Here is a 20,194-nt window from a genome sequence, read left to right as displayed (position 1 = left end):
TGTCCTGCTGGGGATAACACTGTATTGTTTTACAGTAACTTTCAGCAAGAAATTTAATGGAAGTGGAAACTCTTGGGAACGCTAAAGTGTCCCAATGAAGACCATGTGAGAACCTGATAGAGCCTGCTATTCTTTCTAACCAGAGCATTAAGAATAAGATATGGCTTTAATAATGGCAAGTGATGGGGATGCATGTACAGTGTTACACAGAATTCCTGCTGTGTTTTCCTTTCTTACCCCTAGATGCCTTCTTTTTGAAACCTCATCAAATTTGTACTTAAATTTACTGTGATCATTGAGACTGGCTCTTTCCAAACCTGAAGAGAGGTGGGGAAAACAACTGAAATTTGTTGTCAAACTACGTATATGTCACGATATACTATCCTGAGATTCATTTCCTTGTGCAACTAGGTCCTTGATTTCCTCAATTGCAGACCCCATTCTGTATGGATTGTTTTCACAGTAGAACAAAAATTACAATAGAATCAATGAAAAGCTCTGTTGGCTATTTAAAGTTCAAAGTTTATTATCAAAATACATACACGTTACCTTTTACAACCCTGAGATTAATTTTCTTATGGGTATACCTAATGTGTGTTGTATCCAACAATGACAAGACATGGGAGCAGAATAAGGCCATTCAGCCCATCGAATCTGCATCACCATTCCATCATGGCTGATTCCTGATCCCATTCAAACCCATGCACCTGCCTTCTCACCACATCCTTTGGTGCCTTGACTGATCAGGAAACGATCAACTTCCTTTTTAAATATAGCCACGGACTTGTCCTCCACCACACTCTATGACAGAACATTCCACAGATTAACTGCTCTCTGGCTAACAACATTCCTCCTTACCTCTGTTCGTATCCGAATCTACTTCATAATCAATCTTGACCCTCCCTCCTTCTTAGCTCTTAACCTGCTATTGTTCCTTTCATCTATCTGTTTGTCTAAGAGAATTTTAAATGTCTGTAATGTATCAGCCTCCACCACTGCCCCCAGCAGTCTATTCCAGGCACCCACCTCTCTCTGTGTGAAGATCGTACCTCTGACATTCCGCTGAAACTTTCCACCACTCACCTGAAAGGATGTCAAAAAAGTACATCTGGTTTGGGTGTTTATCTGGCCTAGTGTGGAGTAACTCAAGACCCCAGTTAATGTCAGTTGTCCCTTTATTGTTCTCTGAAATGACTTATAGACCAGAGCGTTGTGAAGATATCAGAATCATCGGAAGTTAGTACTGGGAACGAAGAGCAGGAATGAGAATTGAAAATGAGACAAGTGATTTTGTCTAGATTAAGAGGGGAGTCAGATAGGGTTCTGTTCTCTCAGCCTGTCTAATCAACTTTTATAGCGAGAAGAGTCTAGGAGAAATTAGCAGTATTCCAGGCTTGATAATTGGTGGATACTTTTTCAACAATCTACAATACACAGCTGACACCATGTTGATAGCTACTTCTAAAGAGAAGCTCCAAAGAAACCTAAAGATAAAGTAGTTGAAGAAAGTGCCAAGAGGGATTGACCATCAACTGTAAGAAGACCAAATGTATAGTTGTCATAAAGAAGGAAGAAAAGTAGAAATGAGGACTGAAACAAAACAATTAAACAGACATGGAAGCACAATAACATCTGATGGTTGGGATGATGTTGAAAATAAAAGGAGGATTGGGATTGCTAAATGGCACGTTCAGGCATTTGAGCAAGATACTAAAGAATAATATAATTTCTGTGGGTATGAAACTCAGTGTTTCAGTGCTACGTTCATCCCACACTAACATATGGAAGCGAATGTTGGACAATATCAAAGCAAAATGAATCTGCAGGAATGTGGTTTTTAAGAAGAATGGCAAAAATATTGTGGAAGGATGGAGTAACAAATGAGGAACTGCTGTGAAAAGCCGGCAAAAGAAGAGAGCTGATATCATCAATCAGGAAGCGGCAGCTGGAATTTCTGGGATATGTACTAAGGAAGCAGAAGCTCGAACATCTTTCAGTGACGGGAAAGATTGATGGAAGAAAAAGTCGTGGTCAGCAGTGCATGGCATTCATGAGTTACGTCAAGGGATGAACAGGCAAGAGTTTGAAGAGCTGATTAGAGCTTCTCAGATTAAAGACAGATGGAAGACCATGATCATACGACATGGCATATAATGATGATGATGTTGTGAAGAAGACCATGATAAACAATGAGCCACCATCTTGTTGAACTGATGAGCAAGGAAAGGGCCTGATTTGCCCCTTTTGTCTTATACTCATCTCCATTTTCTTCCAGGCAGTCAGGGATGGGCAATGAATAAACACGAGATTCTGCAAATGCTGGATATCCAGAGTAACACATAACTGAATGCCGTCTTAACTGAAACTTCAGCTTAGGAAAATGTTGAATAGGTTGGCACTTTATATCCTGAAGCATAGGAAATGAGGGGAGATTTGATAGAGGTACACAAAATTATGAGGGATATAGGTAGGGTAAATGCAGGTAGACTTTTTCCACTGAGGTTGGGTGGGACCAGGGTAACACAAACAAATGCTGGAGGAACTCAGCAGGTCAGGCAGCATCTGTGGAGGGGAATAAACAGCCAGTATTTCAGGCGAGACACTTCATCGTGTTTGAAAAGGGAGGGGGAGGAAGCCCAAGTAAGAAGGTTGAGGGGAGGGAAGGGAAGAAATACAAGCTAGCAGGTGATAGGTGAAGTCAGGTGAGGGGGGGTGTGGGTGAGGGGAGATAAAGTGAGAAACTGGGAGGTGATAAGTGGAAAAGGTAAAGGGCTGAAGAAGAAGGAAAAGGGAGGAGAACCATGGAAGAAAGGGGAAGACGATGGGCACCAGGGTGGAGATGAGATGTCATAAGTTAGAGTAGAAAGGCGAGATATTTAAGGGGAACCTGAGGGGGAACTTCTTCACTCAAAGGGTGGTGTGAATAAGGAACGAGCTGCCAGTGGATGAGGTGGATGCGGAGGTGATTTTGACATTTAGGAGACATTTGGGTAAGTACATGGATTGGAAGGGTTCGCAGGTGTATGGTTCAGGTGCTGATCAATGGGACTAGGCAGAGTAGTGGTTTTGCGCAGGCTAGACGAGCCTGTTTCTATGCTGTTGTGCTCTATCACTCTGTGACTGAGATTCTTCAACCTTCTGAATTAACGTAAATGCATATTTTGGTGAGGCATCAAATTAAAAGATTCTGAGGTGGAATGTAAAAGATCTGAAATATTTGGTAGGGTAAAAAAAAAGTATGAAAACAAAGCTCTCTGCCTGGATGTGACACTGACCTTCCTTATCTCAAAATAAAGTTTTCTGCGTTCTGCGTGGCGCAAGTGACTTTGTTACTCCCTTCCAAAGTGTTGCAGAAACAAAATATAAACTGTTTCTCTTCCCACAGATGCTTGGAAGGATTTCAAGAGATAGATTTAGTTTACACAGGGAGAGGTGGGTGTATGGGACGCCCTGTCAGGGGTGGAGGTAGAGGCAGATGCGTTAAGAGACATTTAAGAAACTCTTAGATAGGCACATAGATGAAAGTAAACTGGAGGGCAATGTAGGAGGGGATAGGTCTATTGATCTTGGGGTAGATTAAAATTCAAAGTAAATTTATTATCAAAGTACATATATTTCACCGTATACTACTCTTTCAGATTCATTTTTGTGGGCATTCACAGTAAATACAAAATACAGTAGAATCAATGAAATATTACATATAAAGGCAGAGAAACAACCAATGGGCAAAAGACATCAAATTGTCAATACAAAAATAAAAACAAAGTAATGATAACAGATAAATAAGTAATAAATAATATTTAGAACATGTGTTATAGAGTCCTTGAAAGTGAGTCCAGTCCACAGGTCATGGAATCAGTTTAGTGTTGGGGGTGAGTGAAGTTATCCACTCTATTTCAGGAGCCGGATGGTTGAGGGCTAATACTGCTCCTGAAAAGGTCAGCACACAATCTCACGCAGAAGGGCCTGTACTGCACTGTACTGTTCTATGTTCTACAGCTGATCTGCTGAGTTTTTTTAGTTTCAGTTTCTGATCTTGATTCTCATTTTGATCATCTCCTTCTGTATAGGCCCTGCCCCATGGATACACGGCCTACAGCACTCCAATGTCTCTGCAGCAGCAGGTTGGCACCAGCGTGCTGTCACCGGGCTACAGCGCCAGACCGTACCCGACTGCTCACTCAAACCCGGCCCTTATGGATCGCATCCGGCAAATACAGCAACAGCCCAGTGGCTACATTCACCAGCAGGCCTCCCCGTACCCCTCCAATCCTCAGGGCACTCAGCGGTAAGTACTGTTTAGCTTGTTGCTTCGCATTACAGGTTTAGGTAAATCTTACCACCCCTCAATACAGGTAGGAAAACATTCTACTATATGTATTTCTGGAATGAACTAAACGCGGTTTTCCATCATATCCGACGATGACAGGAAACCTGTGTGGGAAAGTCATTGCACTGGGACAGTTCCACTCTCTCGACCTCAAAAGTCCAAGTCCAGTGGTACAAACAAACTTCACAAACTGGGGTCTTCTTTGGTTGCAGTGGATGACTATGACGTCTTCTGCGCCTGGTCATGCCCTTCGCTCTCCACGGAGCATTGCAGTACCGCCTTCCTGGCCTTTGGATCTTACTGTAGGTCTCATCTGCTTAGTCCGCTGACTTTGCATGCTAGGACAGGCATGCCCCTGTCTCACCAGGGTATGAGGTCACTGGCTACCCTCATATGGTTCAGCCTGCCTGTCAAAGTGGCGTACCAGGAGTCTGGCAGCTGACACATGCATACAGCTACTTGGAGCTAGGTGAGAGCTGGGTGTCCAGTGGGGACCGAAGGTGAGTGGGCTGTACCCGAATGGACACAAGAAGCCCCTTCACCAGATCTGGACACCTCATACACCCAAAGTAAGTGAACCAGTACCTTCTGAATTATTGCATGATTTTACAATCAGCAATTTGCCCTCTGGCAATTTTTTTTTATGAAGCAGATTTCACATCTGTCTTCCGGTCCTCGGCTAGTACGCTTCTTTAACAAACTACACAGAAGAAGCAGGGTTACGATGGATCCATTCTGAGCTACAGACCTGTTTCCTATTCTGTGACTTCTATGTTTCCCAATGGTTTTTGCCATCCCAGTTCCATTCCATGATAGTTTATATCTGATAAAATGATACGTGTGAGTAATTGGAATTGGTTTATTATTGTCACATGTACGGAGACACAGTGAAAGACTTGTTTGCATGCCATTCATTCAGACAATTTCAAATTGTTTGGTGTGATTTCATAGGTTTTTTGGTGCAAGGGGATTTGGGGTTTGATGTCCTTGCTGGTTGCAGAATTTGGTTTTATATTGGGAAGGGTTGATGTTCTTGTTGCCATTTGCATGGATTTTTTTTCCACATGGAGACTTCATGATTGTGTTGCCATTTGTGAGATTTGTGGGGTTTTTTGTGCAGGGAGGGGGTGATATTTTTCTTTGAATCACTTCCATGGTTTTCTTTGTTTCCTGGCTAGCTGGAGAAGATGAATCTTGGATGTATATTGCATACATACTTTGATAATAAATGAACCTTTGAACAATAGTATGTTCAGGAAGTACAAGGCAGAACAATAGCAGATTGCAAAATAAAGTGATATGGTTACAAAGAAGGTGCAGTGCGTGCAGAGAGCAAGGTGTAAGGCCACAAGGAGGAAGATTGCGAGACCAACAATCCATCTTATTGTACCAGGAGACTGTTGAATAATCCTATGGGAGTAGGATAGATGCTCTCCCTGTGTCTGGTGGTATGTGCTTTCAGGCTTCTGTGTCTTCTGCCCGAAGGGAGGAGGGAGAACAGAGTGGCTTCTTCATTTATGTTGTCTCCTTTACCGAGGCAGTGAGAAATGTAGACAGAGTTCATAGGGAGGAAGTTGGTTCCTGTGATATGCTAAGCAGTGTCCACATCTCCCTATAGTTTCTTACGTTCACAGGCAGAGTGGTTGCCATGCCGAGCCGTGATGCATCCAGATTGGATGTTTTTCATGGTGCATCTATAAGAGTTGGTGAGGCTGAAAGTGAACATGCTATATTTCCAGCATCTGCAAGTCTCTTGGATTTCACCAGACCCTCTCTCCACATCACCTTTTACGTTAGAGATGAACTTTTGAGAGCGTTGAAAGCTTCACGTTCCTAGGAGTGAACATCATCAATAGCCTGTCCTGTCCAACCATGTTGACATCATGGCCAAGAAAGCTCACCAGTACCTCAACTTATTCAGGAGGCTAAAGGGAATTCAGTAAAAATCCACCCAGTCCAAGCATTGGCAAATCAAATTTGGTACAGTGTTTGTTTTGTGACATATCTGATTATAATTCCCATGGAAATTGATGAAGAAAGGTATCAGGCAGGGATGAAACTGGCCTTCCTGTGTTCCTTGGGGCTGCAGCATCTGCTGAGTTTCTCTTGTTTGTGATTGGATTCTTGCCCATCCTTTCTTCAAGGAGTGAGTTTACAGTGATGTCCTTAGTATAGGTTATGCTGATGTGGTAACCAGCTTCAATAATCATGGGTGTGACTAATAGTATGTCTGGTCAGTTCAGCAGTGTTACGAGGTACTTCTGCGACCCAGTGTATTGGTTGCATTATTAAGTCATATCTGCCATGTTCTCCGGCACAGGCTTACCCATCAACCACTGCAGCAGAGCGCTTTGATGGCAGCTGGCCTTGAACATGTGACATCAGGCCCCCATGCAAACCTGGGCACAGTGCAACTCTCTCAAGAACAGATGCGACAAAGGCAGCAGCAGCTACGACAGCAGCGGCTCCTGCAGGTGAGATTTGGTATTGTACCCTGTGTAATTGTGTGCTGTTGAGCAATGTTATCCCTTTAGTTTTTAACTGGAAAACAAATCTGAGTCACAGAGTTATAGAACAGCACATCTTAGAGATAAGCCATTTGGCCCATCCAGTCAATGCTGAACTGTTATTCTGCCTAGTCCCATCAACCTGGACCATAACCCTCCATACCCCTCTTTTCATTCACTGAAAACTCCCAACGTATCTTCAAAGCTGTAACATTTGTCTGACTACGTAACTGCAATAACAAAGTTGCACTAAACCCAGGGGGGCCATAAGGCATGGGAGCAGAATTAGGCCAATCAATCCATCAAGCCTGCCCTGTCATTCGATCACAGCTGATTTGTTTTACCCTCTCAACTCCATTCTCCTACTTTTCCATTTGACACGCCGACTAATCAAGAACCTATTCACCTCTATTTCAGGTATACCCGATGGTTTGGCCTCCACCGCCATCAGTGGCAATGAAATCCACAGGTTTACTACTCATCTGCCCCTTTCCTTCATTAGTCATGAGACTTTTCATTGAATATTAAACAACAGCATTAAAAAAGTGAAATACATGCAATATATTCCCTTTTCACACTCCCCCACCTGTAGAATATATTTTAATATTAAGAAAAAGAAACTATATATTCATCAAAAGTCAAAGTGAATATTCATCATTGTCTGCTTGCTCTGTGCATCAACTAAAATTTAATATAAAATTTCCCGCTTGCAGTTCACACAGAGAAACCTTTTATTTCATTGTGGATTGACTAGATGCTCCTCACTGTGAATCGAAACAGGCTTTCAGCATTTCTGTACTGTGCTCCCACACCGAGCGCCACGGTAGCCTCACAGTTAGCGTGGCGCTATTGCATCTGTGGCATCAGAGTTCAGTTCCAGTGTCCACTGTAAGAAGTCTGTTCATCCTTCCCATGAACCCATGTTTTTCCTCTGGTTTCCTCCCACAGTCCAGAAATTTACTGGTTGCTCATTGTAAATCGTCCTGTGATTAGGCTAGGGTTAGATAGGTGGGTTGCTGGGTGATGAGGCTCATTTGGGCCAGAAGGGCCTGTTCCACACTGTATCTCTAAATAAATAAAATAAAATAAAAATTAAGTACTCTCCAATGGGCATTTCACTCTTTTTTGGTTAAACCTTGAACCTATCACTCATACCATAATGGCTCCTCCATATGATTTTGTTTGGAAAATTGAATACATTCTACAGCATTCTCAAAAATAACAATCAAATAATTATAAAATCTTGTTAGTATTGTTTATAAATATTATGGGGAATATTAATATTATCTGCTTTCCTTCTTCACGCTCATTCATTCATTATGAGCCATCTTTAAAGACATGGGCAATCATGTCCTTTCCGTGAGCATGATTGTTCTTGGAATTTTTTCTACAGGAGTGGTTTGCCATTGCCTTCTTCTGGGCAGTGTCTTTACAGGATGGGTGACCCCAGCCATGATCAATGCTCTCCAGAGGTTGTCTGTCTGGTGTTGGTGGTTGCATAACCAGGACATGTGATATGCACCAGCTCTGCATACTACCATCCTCCCATAGCATCACATGATCCTGATTGTTTGGGGGGGGGGGGGTCGCTAAGCAGGTGCTACAACTTGCGCTAGGGTGACCTGCAGGCTAACAGAGGGGAGGAGCACCTTACACCTCCTTTGGTAGGGACGTATTTCCACCCCACCACTCAGTGTGATTGATAAGATCACGGATTCAGAAAAGTGAAAGGTTGCTTGAGCATAATTGCTGATGTGGTACTCATGTTGGTGCAGTTGACAGTTATTCAGTCATGCTGATTTTCCATAAGCTTACCATGCCAGGGAGCTTTTGCTAACCAGGAAGATCTGGCACACAATTTTCCACAATGTGATACTCGGTTTCTATGCGTGGTTTGCAGTCCTAGAATTACTGCTGTTGGATCCCATATTTCAGATTTTATTTCAACCAGCTATGTACTTTTTCCATTTCTTTTAAGCTATTGCTAGTTATCCCCATTGCATAACTACTGCAGAATTTGGAAGGGTTTAAAGAATCCATCCAAAACTACAACCTAATACATTAGTTGGGCTAAGTTACGATTGAAGTGACTGTTAGTAGTTAGCTTGTGTCCAAATCAAGAGCAAAGAAATCCGTGAGATTGGAATAACAAACTTCTTGCACTTCCACCAATTCCGAAGAGGATTAAACCTCCACGTTTCCCTACTTACTCTGGGATAATATTTGGAAAAGGAAAAGTTCCAATGTAAATTTCTCTTATTTTTCCACTTCCTGCAAAAACAACTCCTTGGAATTCCTCTTGCTGAAATTCAACTTTTCCTGGCACAACAAGTGTGCAGACTTCTTCTGTGAGAGGAAGATATTCATTCATTGAGTTATGTTGGGTGTTCATCATTTTCATTTGCCAGCAGAACTCCTCAGTTTACAATTCTTAGCATCCCTATGTTATCCAACTGTTGCAGTCCATCAAGGGTTGCATATACCCCCACTCAGTAAAAATGATACATCAAGCCATAAAAATATCAGCTGACCAGAAAACCTTGTCAAATGATGAAGCTGGAAGAGATGACATTAAGGAAAAATCTGGGGAGAGAGGATTTGCAGAGTGCAGCCCTCTAAAGCAAAAGTGACAGATGCCAATGAAGGCCATAGGGAATAGCCAAAGGACGTGATGACCATTTGGTATTACAGAGCAAGGGTAAATGTACTTTCCAGTTCATACAAGAGCACTATTTTCTTTATAGATATTGGTTTATTATTATCACATGCAATAAGACACTGTAAGATTTCACTTACCTCAACACTGAAGTGATCACTGAACACAACCTATGGACTCACTTTCAGGGACTCTACAACTCATGTTCTCAGTATTACTTATTCAATATTATAAGACCGGAAGAAGTAGGATTAGAATTAGGTTATCTAGCCCATTCAGTCTGCTGCACCAATCCACAGATTCAACAGTCCCTGGCTAAAGAAATTCTTCCTCATATCTGTTCTTCAAGATGAACAGAGGAAAGTTGATACAACCATGGCTAACAAGAGAAGTCTATGCCAACATAAAAGCCGAAGAGAGAGCATATAATAGAGCAACGATTAATGGGAAGTTGGAGGATTGGAAGCCTTTAAAAACCAACGGAGGGCAACTAAAAAAGTAATTAAGAAGGTAAAGATGGAATACAAAAGTAAGCTAGTCAATAATATTAAAGAGGATACCAAAAGTTTCTTCAGATACATAAAGTGTAAAAGAGAGGAAAGAGTAGATATCGAACCACTGGAAAATTATACTGGAGAATAGTGGTGTTGGACAGGGCTTTGTGTTGGGACCAAATCTTTTTACATTATATGTTAATGATATGAATGATGGGATTGATGGTTTGTTGCAAAGTGTGTAGACAAGACAAAGATAGGTGGAGGAGCGGAAAGTTTTGAGGAAGTGGAGAGGCTACAGAAGGACTTAGACAGATTAGGAGAGTGTGCAAAGAAATGGCAGATGGAATACAGTGTCGAGAAATGTGTGATCATGCTCCTTGGCAGAAGAAATGGAAGGGTTGATTATTTTCTAAATGAAGAGAAAATACAAAAAGCTGAGCTGCAAACGGAACTTGGACTACTTGTGCGGGATTTCGTAAAGGTTCATTTGCAGGTTGAGTCTGCGGTGAGGAAAATAAATACGATGTTACCATTCATTTCAAGAGGACTAGAATATAAAAGCAAAAATGTAATTTGAGACTTTATAAAGCACTGGTGAGGCTTCACCAGGGGTATTTTGAGTAGTTTTGGGTCCCTTACCTTAAAAGAGATGTGCTGACATTGTAGAGGGTTCAAAGGAGGTTACCTGAGAAAAAGGCCTTGATAGAGTAGATGTGGAGAGGATGTTTCCTGTGGTGGGAGAGTCTAAGACAAGAGAACACAGCCTCAGAATAGAGAGTCGTTTTTTTTAGAACGGGGGTGAGGAGGAATTTATTTAGCCAGAGAGTGGAGAATCTGTGGAATTCTTTGTTGTAGAGGCCAAGTCTGTATGCATAGTTGATTGGTCAGGGTATGAAGGAATACAGGGAGAGGGCAGGATACTGGGGCTGAGAGGAAAAATGGATCAGCCATGATGAAAAGGCAGAGAAGACTGGATGGACCCAATGGCCTAGTTCTGCTCCTATGTCTTATGGTCTTCTGGTTGTATCCCACAAACTGTACGAAACACTTTCGCTGGAGCTATTCTCACTACACTAGTATGCCCTAACAGATGAGGAATGAACAAAAATTAAACAACTTAGGAGATAGTTTACCTCGCCTAAGCCTGGTGAGTCATAGCGACTCTAAACCCTGGCACACTAAAAGGAACGGCCGCTCCGCCTGCACTTGCGTTATTTTTATTTTCCCTTTCTAATGAATCCCTCTCTTTGATTGGTCACAGCCCAACTTTGAGAAAGTGTTGTGAAGCTCTGCCTTTTAAATCTTGATGGCAGACCTGATTGAAAAGGTAGTTCTATTTACGCACTCCCTCTCATTGATTGGTCACAACAGAAGACCACGAATGTTTGTTTTTGTTTTGTATTTGTACAACTTGCCTTCTCTTGGACCACGGTTAATTGTCAGTTTTTGTCTGTGTAGTTCTGTATTGATTCTAATGTATTTCATTGTCCTACTTAGACTGCCTGCAAGGAAATGAATCTCAGGGTTAGATATATGGTGTATGGTATATGGTGACATACTGTATAGAGTGGCATACTATATATGTACTTCGAAAATAAATTTATTTTGAACTTTGAACATTCATAGATAATGATTTCAAAACATAAGCATTTAGAGGAAAAACATGCAAAAATGATAAAATGCAGATTACACACAAAATATTAAAGGAACTCAACAGGTCAGGCAACATCTATGGACAGAAGTAAAGAGTCCGTGTTTTAGGCTGAGACCCTTCATCAGGACTAGAAAGGAAGAGGCAGAGCCAGAATAAGAAGGTGGGAGAAGGGAGAGGAGTACAAGTTGGCAGGTGAGAGGTAAGATCAGGTGAGTGGGAAAAGGGGGATGACATAAGAAGCTGGAAGGTGATAGGTGGAAGAGATAAAGGGCTGAAGACAGTGGAGCATGAGAGAAGGGGAAAGGAGGAGGAGAACCAGAGGGAGGTGACGGACAGGTAATGAGGATGCAGAAGAGGAAGAGAAGGGGTGAGAGGGTAACCAGAATGGGGAATGGAAAAGAGAGAAGAAAGGAAAAGAAACAAAGAAGGGAGTGGGGAAATTACTGGAACTTAGAAAAATCAATGTTTGGAGGCTGCCCAGACAGAGTATGACATGTTGGTCCTCATATTTTTAGATATTTTTAGGAAGGAACAGAATGCAAATGATACCTAATAAAGTGGCCACTGGGTGTATATTCATGGTCTTCTGCTACTGTAGTCCATCCACTTCAAGGTTGTAACACGTGGTTATTTGAATTACTGTTGCCTTCCTGTCAGTTTGAACCAGTCTGGTCATTCCCTCTGACCTCTCTTATTAACAAGGCATTTTCATCCACAGAACTGCCACTCACTGAATATAGTTTTTGCTTTTTGCACCATTCTCTGTAAAATCCAGAGACTGTTGTGCATGAAAATCCCAAGAGATCAACAGTTTCTGAGATCCTCAAACCACCCTATCTGGCACCAACAATTATTCCACAATCACAATCACTTAGATCACATTTTTCTCCATTCTGATGTTGTTCTGAATGACAACTGAACCTCTTGACCATGTCTGCATGCTTTTATGCATTGAGTTGCTGCCACATAATTGGCTGATTAGATAGTTTGCATTAACGAGCAGGTGTACAGATGTATCTAATAAAGTGACCACTGAGTGTAGATCTTCTATGATTCTCTGACATTGGAATTCAACAATAACTGGCTGTGCCTGTTTGACAGATGCAGCAGCAACAGCAGCAACAACAGAGTCAGCAGGCATTAGGAATTCAAGCCGTGCAGACACAGCAAGCACTGGTAAGCAAGCAACTAATTAAATATTTCTACAAAGAGTTCTCTAATACCTGTTCTCAAAATAGTTCACCTTTTCATTACAGTTTATTTTACAGATTTGAGGGCAGAAATATTTTAATAAGACTTTTTTGAGGGGGAAAAGCTTATAATTTGCTGGAATGTCAAACTTGAATGCAGAATAGAGGGTTAACTTGCAAGGTTTTAGCAGTGTGGAGGAACAGAGGGATCTTGGGGTCCACATCCATAGATCTCACAAGTTGATAGGTTGGTTTACAAAGCACACGGTGTTCGGCCTTTATTAGTCAGGCGATTGAGTTCAAGAGCCATGAGGTAATGTTACAGCTTCTTTAAACTCTGGACAGACCATACTTGGAATATTGAGTTCATTTCTGGTCACTTCACTATAGGAAGGATGTAGAAGCTTTAGGGAGGGTGCAAAGGAGATTTACCAGGGTTCTTCCTGTATTAGAGGGGAAGGGAGGGAATGTCGACTCGACCATGAGAGGCCTGCGTCGGGCATTTTCATGCCTTACAAGGCGCAGATTGGAAGTCTGTGTGGGGCGCCACTCCTCGCACAAACTAGAGCAATGTGTGATTAAGTGCCTTGCTCAAGGGCACAAACACGCTGCCACAGCTGAGGCTCGAACTAGCGACCTTGAGATAACTAGACGAACACCTTAACTACTTGGCCACGTGCCCGACACGTGGAGACCATGTCTTTTGGGTTTTGGTTGAGCGAGCGGAGGCTCTGGGACTTTCCTGTCTGAAGCGAAGGAGGATGAAAGGTGACTTGCAAGATGGTAAGAGGCATAGACTGTGGATAGCCAGAGGCAGATAAGATGTCATAAGTTTAAGATGATTGAAGGAAAGTATAGGAGGAGATATCAGAGGTATGTTCTTTACACAGACAGTGATGTGTGCATGGAATGCCATGGCAGAGGTAATGGTAGAGGCAGATAAATTAGGGGAACTTAAGAGGCTTTTAGAGAGGTACATGGATAATAGAAAAATGGAGAGCTATGTAGGAGGGAAGAATTAGATGAATCTTGGAGTAGGTTAACATGTCAGCATAACATTGTAGGCCAAAGAGCCTGTACTGTGCTGTAATATTCTATGTTCTATGTTCTGTCTTTTTTTCTAAACCTTGACCTGGCTAAATTTTTATTGATGAAGGTGAGAGATCATATTAACAGCTAATACTGCACAAAGTGAATTTGTTTCCCTGTTGAGCATTTTCCTGTGCAAATATCTCTGAGGAAATTGCACTCGTTGAAGGTATTTTATTGTATGTCAGTACGCAAATGGGGTGTTACCTTTAATAGCGTGATGTGAAATACCAGTGGTATGGAGGAACACGGCAGAAATATTTGGAATTTGTGTCTGCTTTCCCCACTCCTCACTGCTCACCTTGTCAATTAACTTACTGAATACTCACAGGCTGAGTTGGTGGTTAGCATTCATTTCTGGAGGACTAGAATATAAATGCTAAAGATTAAAGGATATTTGCTTTATTTGTTACATGGACATTGAAACGTACAGTGAAATGCTTCATTTGCATCAACAACCAACACAGTCCAACGATGTGCTGGGGGCATCTGCAAGTGTGACTACGCTTCAGGCACCAGCATGTCTTGCCCACAACTTAGAAGCCCTAACCCATATGTTTTTTTAGAATGTGGGAGGAAACTGGAGCACCCAGAGAAACTCACATGCTCAGGAGAAGAATATACAAACTCCTTGTGGACAGTAGTAGGAACTGAACGTCAATCTTACAGCTTGCAATGTAAAGTGTTACACTAACCTCTGTGCTCCCATGCTGAGGGCTTATCAGGCATTGGTCAGACTGCATTCGGACGATCTTCAAGGAGCGATGCCTCAAAAAGGCAGCATCCATCATTGAGGAGCCCCATCACCGAGGATGTTCCCTCTTCTCATTGCTACCATCAGGAAGAAGGTATAGGAGCCTAAAGGCACACACTCAATGATTCAGGAACGGCTTCTTCCCCTCTGCCATCCAATTTCTGAATGCACATTGAACCCATGAACACTACCTCACTACATTTTTGCACTAATTTAATTTTTATGTTTATTGTAATATTGTAATTAATACTTTATTACGGTAATTCACAGTTTTATTATTATGTATTACAATATACTGCTACCATATAACAAATTTCATAACATATGCCGGTGATATTAAACCTGATTCTGATTGTGAGCAGTTTTGGGATCCATATCTAAGAAAGGATGTGCTGTCTTTGGATAGGGCCCTTTAGAGTTTTACGAGAATGATTCCGGAAATGAAAGGTTTTACTATGAGGAGCACCTGATGGCTCTGGGCCTGTACTCACTGGAGCTTAGAAGAATGAGTGGGGATCTCACTGAAATTTACTGAATATTGAAAACCCTAGATAGACCGGATATGGAAAGAATTTTCCATTTGTGGGAGACTAACACCGGAGAGCACAGACTCAGAGATGTGGAGGAATTTTTTTAGCCATAGAGTGGTGAATCTGTAGAATTCATTGCCACCTTTGGCTGTGGAGGCGAAGTCCTTCAGCTGCACACAGATTGGTAAATTGGTTTATTATTGTCACATGTACTAACGTACAGGTAAAAAGTTTATTTTGCTCACTGTCCATACAGATCATTTCCTCATATCAATGCACTGAGGAGCCTGAAGACCCATACTCAGTGTTTTAGGAACAGTTTCAACTGATTTCAAATTTCTGAATGGTCCATGAACACAACACAAGAGAATGTGCAGATGCCGAAAATCCAAAGCAACACACACAAATTCTGGAGGAACTCATCAGGTCTCGCCCCAAAACTTGGACTATTCTTTGATTTTCATACTTGCTGCCTGACCTGCTGAGCTCATCCAGCATTTTGTGTGTGTTGCTCACTATATTCTCTCTTTTTGCACACCTTATGTATTTATTTTATGCATTTTGTATTGTAAATTGTTGCATTGTACTGGTGCTACAAAACAATAAATTTCATGACATTTGTCCATGATAAAAAACCTGATTCTGATAGTGATTCTGTTCTGAGTCTGAACCCTTGTTCTCCCAATCTACCTCATCACGACCCCTTGTGCTTTATTTGCCAGCCTGTAGTTTCTCTGTCACTATAACACTATATTCTGCATACTGCTTTCCTTTCTACTATCTTGAAGTACTCAGGATCAGAATTAAGTTTACTCTCCCTGTCTTACCTGTTGTGATAATTGTTGTTGTGCAGCAGCAGTACAGAGCAAAGACTTAAAAGTGACAATAAATTACAGAATAAATAAATAGTACAAAACAAAGGAATAATGAAGCATTTTTCGTGATTTGGGAAACCTGATAGTAAGGGAAGAAGCTGCTTTGAATTATTAAAGATGCTGTATCTCCTCCCTGATGGTAGTACAAGAAAAGAGGATGTCCCAGTTGGCGACGATCCTCTGTGATGGATGCTTTTTTCTTGAAGCATCGCCAGCTGAAGACAGCCTCGATGGTGGAGAGGATTGTATCCATGACAGAGCTTGGTACATGTGAGAATGATAAACTAATTCCAATTCCAGTTCCTGTTCCTGTCTCTTGTGTTTGTAAACATGAGTCAAAATTGTACTTAGTTATCTCTAACCTAAACTAAAACAATCAATAAATGCATGTGACATCTGTAATATGCAAAGTTTCCACTGTTTGATTGTGGTTTCCCTTCTGCTGTCATCAATGATGCCCTCACCCACATCTCCTCCATTTCCCGCACTTCGGCTCTCACCCCATCCTCCCGCCACCACAACAAGGACAGAGTTCCCCTTGTCCTCACCTACCACCCCACCAGCCTCTGGATCCAGCACATTATCCTCCGCAACTTCCGTCACCTTCAACAGGACCCCACCACTAAGCACATCTTTCCCTCTCCACCCCTCTCTGCTTTCCGCAGGGATCGGTCCCTCCACGACTCCCTGGTCCACACGTCCCTCTCCACGGATCACCCACCTGGCACTTATCCCAGTAAGCGCAAGTGCTACACCTGTCCCTACACCTCCTCTCTTGCCACCATTCAGGGCCCCAAACAGTCCTTCCAAGTGAGGCAACACTTCACTTGCGAATCTGTTGGGGTCATCTATTGCATCCGGTGCTCCCGGTGCGGCCTCCTCTACATCAATGAAACCTGACGCAGATTGGGGGACCGCTTCGTCGAGCACCTCTGCTCCGTCCGCCAAAACAGACAGGATCTCCCAGTAGCCACCCACTTCAACTCTGCTTCCCACTCCCATTCAGATATGTCCATACATGGCCTCCTCTACTGCCATGATGAGGTTAAACTCAGGTTGGAGGAGCAACACTTCATATACCGTCTAGGTAGCCTCCAGCCCCTTGGTATGAAAATAGAATTCTCCAACTTCCGGTAATTCCCCCCCCCTCCTCTATCCCTATTTCACTCTACCCCCTCCCCCAGCTACCTATCACCTCTCTCATGGTTCTGCCTCCTTCTACTACCCATTGTGTTTTCCCCTATTCCTTCTTCACCTTTCCTGCCTATCACTTCCCTGCTTCCCCTCCCCCACCCCTTTATCTTTCCCCTTACTGTTTTTTCACCTGGAACCTACCAGCCTTCTCCTTCCCACCCTCCCCCTCACCTTCCTTATAGGGCTTCTGCCCCTTCCCTCTACAGTCCTGACGAAGGGTTCTGGCCCGAAACGTTGACCGATCTTTTCCACGGATTGCTGCCCGACCTGCTGAGTTCCTCCTGCGTGTTGTGAGAGTTCCACTGAAAAAGTTTGACAAACTGTTCTGTGGCAGAGTAAGGATTGAGGTTGCTAGAAATATTCTTGACAGTCTGTTTCTCTTTGGCAGTGCAGTATTCTTGGCCTTTGGGATGTGAGGGCTTATCCTGCTGATGACAGCAATGTTCCTTTCAGCATGGTATATTAATACAGTAATGTGGATTTTGTGCATTTGGACGAAGTTCTGTTAGGAAAAGTGGAGCCAGAGTCTTCTGGCACAATCTAACTTCCTCCACAGTTATTATTCTGCAAATCCATGGGGCAAAGAAGTGATTGCCTATGCTTTTAGAGTCACTACAAGCTGATGGGGGATTCTTACAGGTTTCTGCAGATACACAGTGGAGAGCATTCTGATTGGTTGCATCACGGCCTGGTATGGAGACTCCAGTGTAGAGGCTGCAGATGGTTGTAGACCCTGCCAGCTCCATCTCTGGCACAAACATCCCCAGCATCAAGGACATCCTCAGGAAGTGATGCCACAAGAAGGTGGCATGCATCACTAAGGACCCTCACCATCCAGGACATTTGCATTACCACCCTCAGCATGGGAGGTACAGGAACCTGAAGAATCGCATTCAAAGATTCAGAAACAGATTCTTCCCATCCTGCATCAGATTTCTGAATGGTCCCTGACTTTTTACATTCTACTATTTATTTATTTTATAGTCCTTGCACTGTTCTGATGCCACAATACAGCAAAGTCATGTCATATAAGTGAGTGATAATAAATCAGATTCTGTTCCGTAAAATCCAACTGTTCACCCTCACCTTGTGTCTCAGAAAGCTGCTTCATTTGTGGATTAGTTTGTGAGGATCACCAGCAAACTCCAGTGCAGGAATCACAAAGACTTTGGCAATTCAAACAAAACTAAACACTTATTAAGTGAATTAACTAGGGAAACTAACAGCAGCCCAGGCAAACTACAAAATCTTAATGAACAGAAATCACTGACAATACACTGAACGAGTCAGTCTGAGTTTCACCCAACAAAGAACCACAACAACCTTGCAGAAAGAGATTGACTTGCTCTCCCTGAGCACGTAGGAATTCCAGACATTGAACATAACATGCCAATTAAATTATCCCAAATTGAATAAAAGTGATAAATACGGGGAGAGTTTAACAATCCCCATGATCCCAAATGAGATACCTGCAACACAAAGTGAAAAACCAGAGCTAGTGCAAAGATAAACAATCCAAGGACAACACATATCCACAAGCTGACATTGAGCAAATACAAATCACATAGTAACTTGACAAAACAATATTTTTTAAAAACAACTCCTGGTTACGATATATTTACTCATTAAGCTCGCTGCCAGAATTGACAACTGCAACGCAGCTCTGTCAGTGTTGCTTTTGTCTTTGTGTTGCTAACAAACTTTCTGTCTAACAGAACACAGTTGAATAGACAGTTTCTTAACCCTGCATATTGACAATTATTCTCAGAAATTATAAAATACAGTCAGTGGTCACTTTATTTTGGTTCCCTCCCCCCCCCCCGTGCCTAATAATGAGTGCTTGTTCGTAGTCTTCTGCAGCTGTAGTCCATCCACTTTACGGTTCAAAGGTCAAATTTAATGTCAGAGAAATGTATGCAATATACATCCTGAAATGCTTTTTCTTCGCAAACATCCATGAAAACAGAGAAGTGCCCCAAAGAACGAACGACACTTAAACGTGAGAACCCAAAGTCCCCCCACAGCTTCCCCCTCCTGTGTGTAAGTGCCAGTGAGCAACAATCCCTCCCTCCTCCCACCAGCAAAAAAAACGCTCATTGGTACCATCACCAAGCCCAAGCGTGCACTAAGCAATAGCAAAGACACAGACCAAAGTTACCCCAAAAGCTTTGCATTTCATCTGAAATTTGATAAATCACAGGTTCTCTCTCTCTCCCTGATAAGGGAAAGGGAGGTGTCCCCCATTTTCACAGCGAGCGGGAGGCATAACAACAACCCGCTGGTTTACGATCTTAAAAGTCCGTTTCATCGCTTTATTCGAGCTCTGTGTCCAAAGATCGCAAAGACCTTGGGTCTTCGGGCCCTCAGCGAAAGATTTTCCGGCCTTCCCAATGACACACGAGTCTACGGCCCTGACACTGACCCTCGATCCGTCCGTCTCTAGAGCCCTGAGATCTTAGGCTTCCGAACGCGATCGACATTTTCAGGCCCATACCCTGGGCATGTCAAATAACAGCCAGTTGTGGAACCCTGAGAATGGGCCCCATTCCTGCAAAGAACCAAAACCTGCGTGTAACTCCAGGTCAGGGTCTTCAAAAGAACCCTGAAAGGGAAAAGTAAAGATATTAGAGGTAGAAATAGAGCTGTTTCCTAAGATGCAAGCAAAAGAGAAGCCATTAGGTGCCATCATCCCTCCTAACGCTAAACATGTTAAACATGTTGTGCGTTTAGCGATGCTGTTCGGCACACCACTGTTGTAATGTGTGGTTATTTGAGTTGCTGTCGCCTTCCTGTCAGCTTGAACCAGTCTGGCCATTCTCCTCTGGCCTCTCTCATTAACAAGGCGTTTTCACCCACAAAACTGCTGCTAACTGTATATGTTTTTTGCACAGTTCTCTACAGACTGTTGTGCGCGAAAA

The 20,194-nt window shown here is 42.6% G+C and overlaps 1 protein-coding gene across 4 annotated transcripts in view; it reads left to right on the top strand.

The window, feature by feature from the left end:
• Positions 1 to 20,194, top strand: part of LOC140196181 (mediator of RNA polymerase II transcription subunit 12-like protein) — a 720,072-nt gene that overhangs the window by 689,557 nt on the left and 10,321 nt on the right. For all 4 annotated transcript variants that reach the window (XM_072254957.1, XM_072254955.1, XM_072254956.1 and 1 more), the window contains 3 exons: positions 4,071 to 4,288; positions 6,651 to 6,804; positions 12,746 to 12,820. In XM_072254957.1, coding sequence (XP_072111058.1) covers positions 4,071 to 4,288; positions 6,651 to 6,804; positions 12,746 to 12,820 — 447 coding nt within the window. The remainder of the gene's footprint in view (positions 1 to 4,070; positions 4,289 to 6,650; positions 6,805 to 12,745; positions 12,821 to 20,194) is intronic.

The sequence above is a fragment of the Mobula birostris genome, chromosome 4 (genome assembly GCF_030028105.1).
Source record: "Mobula birostris isolate sMobBir1 chromosome 4, sMobBir1.hap1, whole genome shotgun sequence".
Taxonomy (NCBI): domain Eukaryota; kingdom Metazoa; phylum Chordata; class Chondrichthyes; order Myliobatiformes; family Myliobatidae; genus Mobula; species Mobula birostris.
The sequence above is the reverse complement of the archived record's forward strand: the minus strand, read 5'-3'. Positions and strand labels throughout refer to the sequence as shown.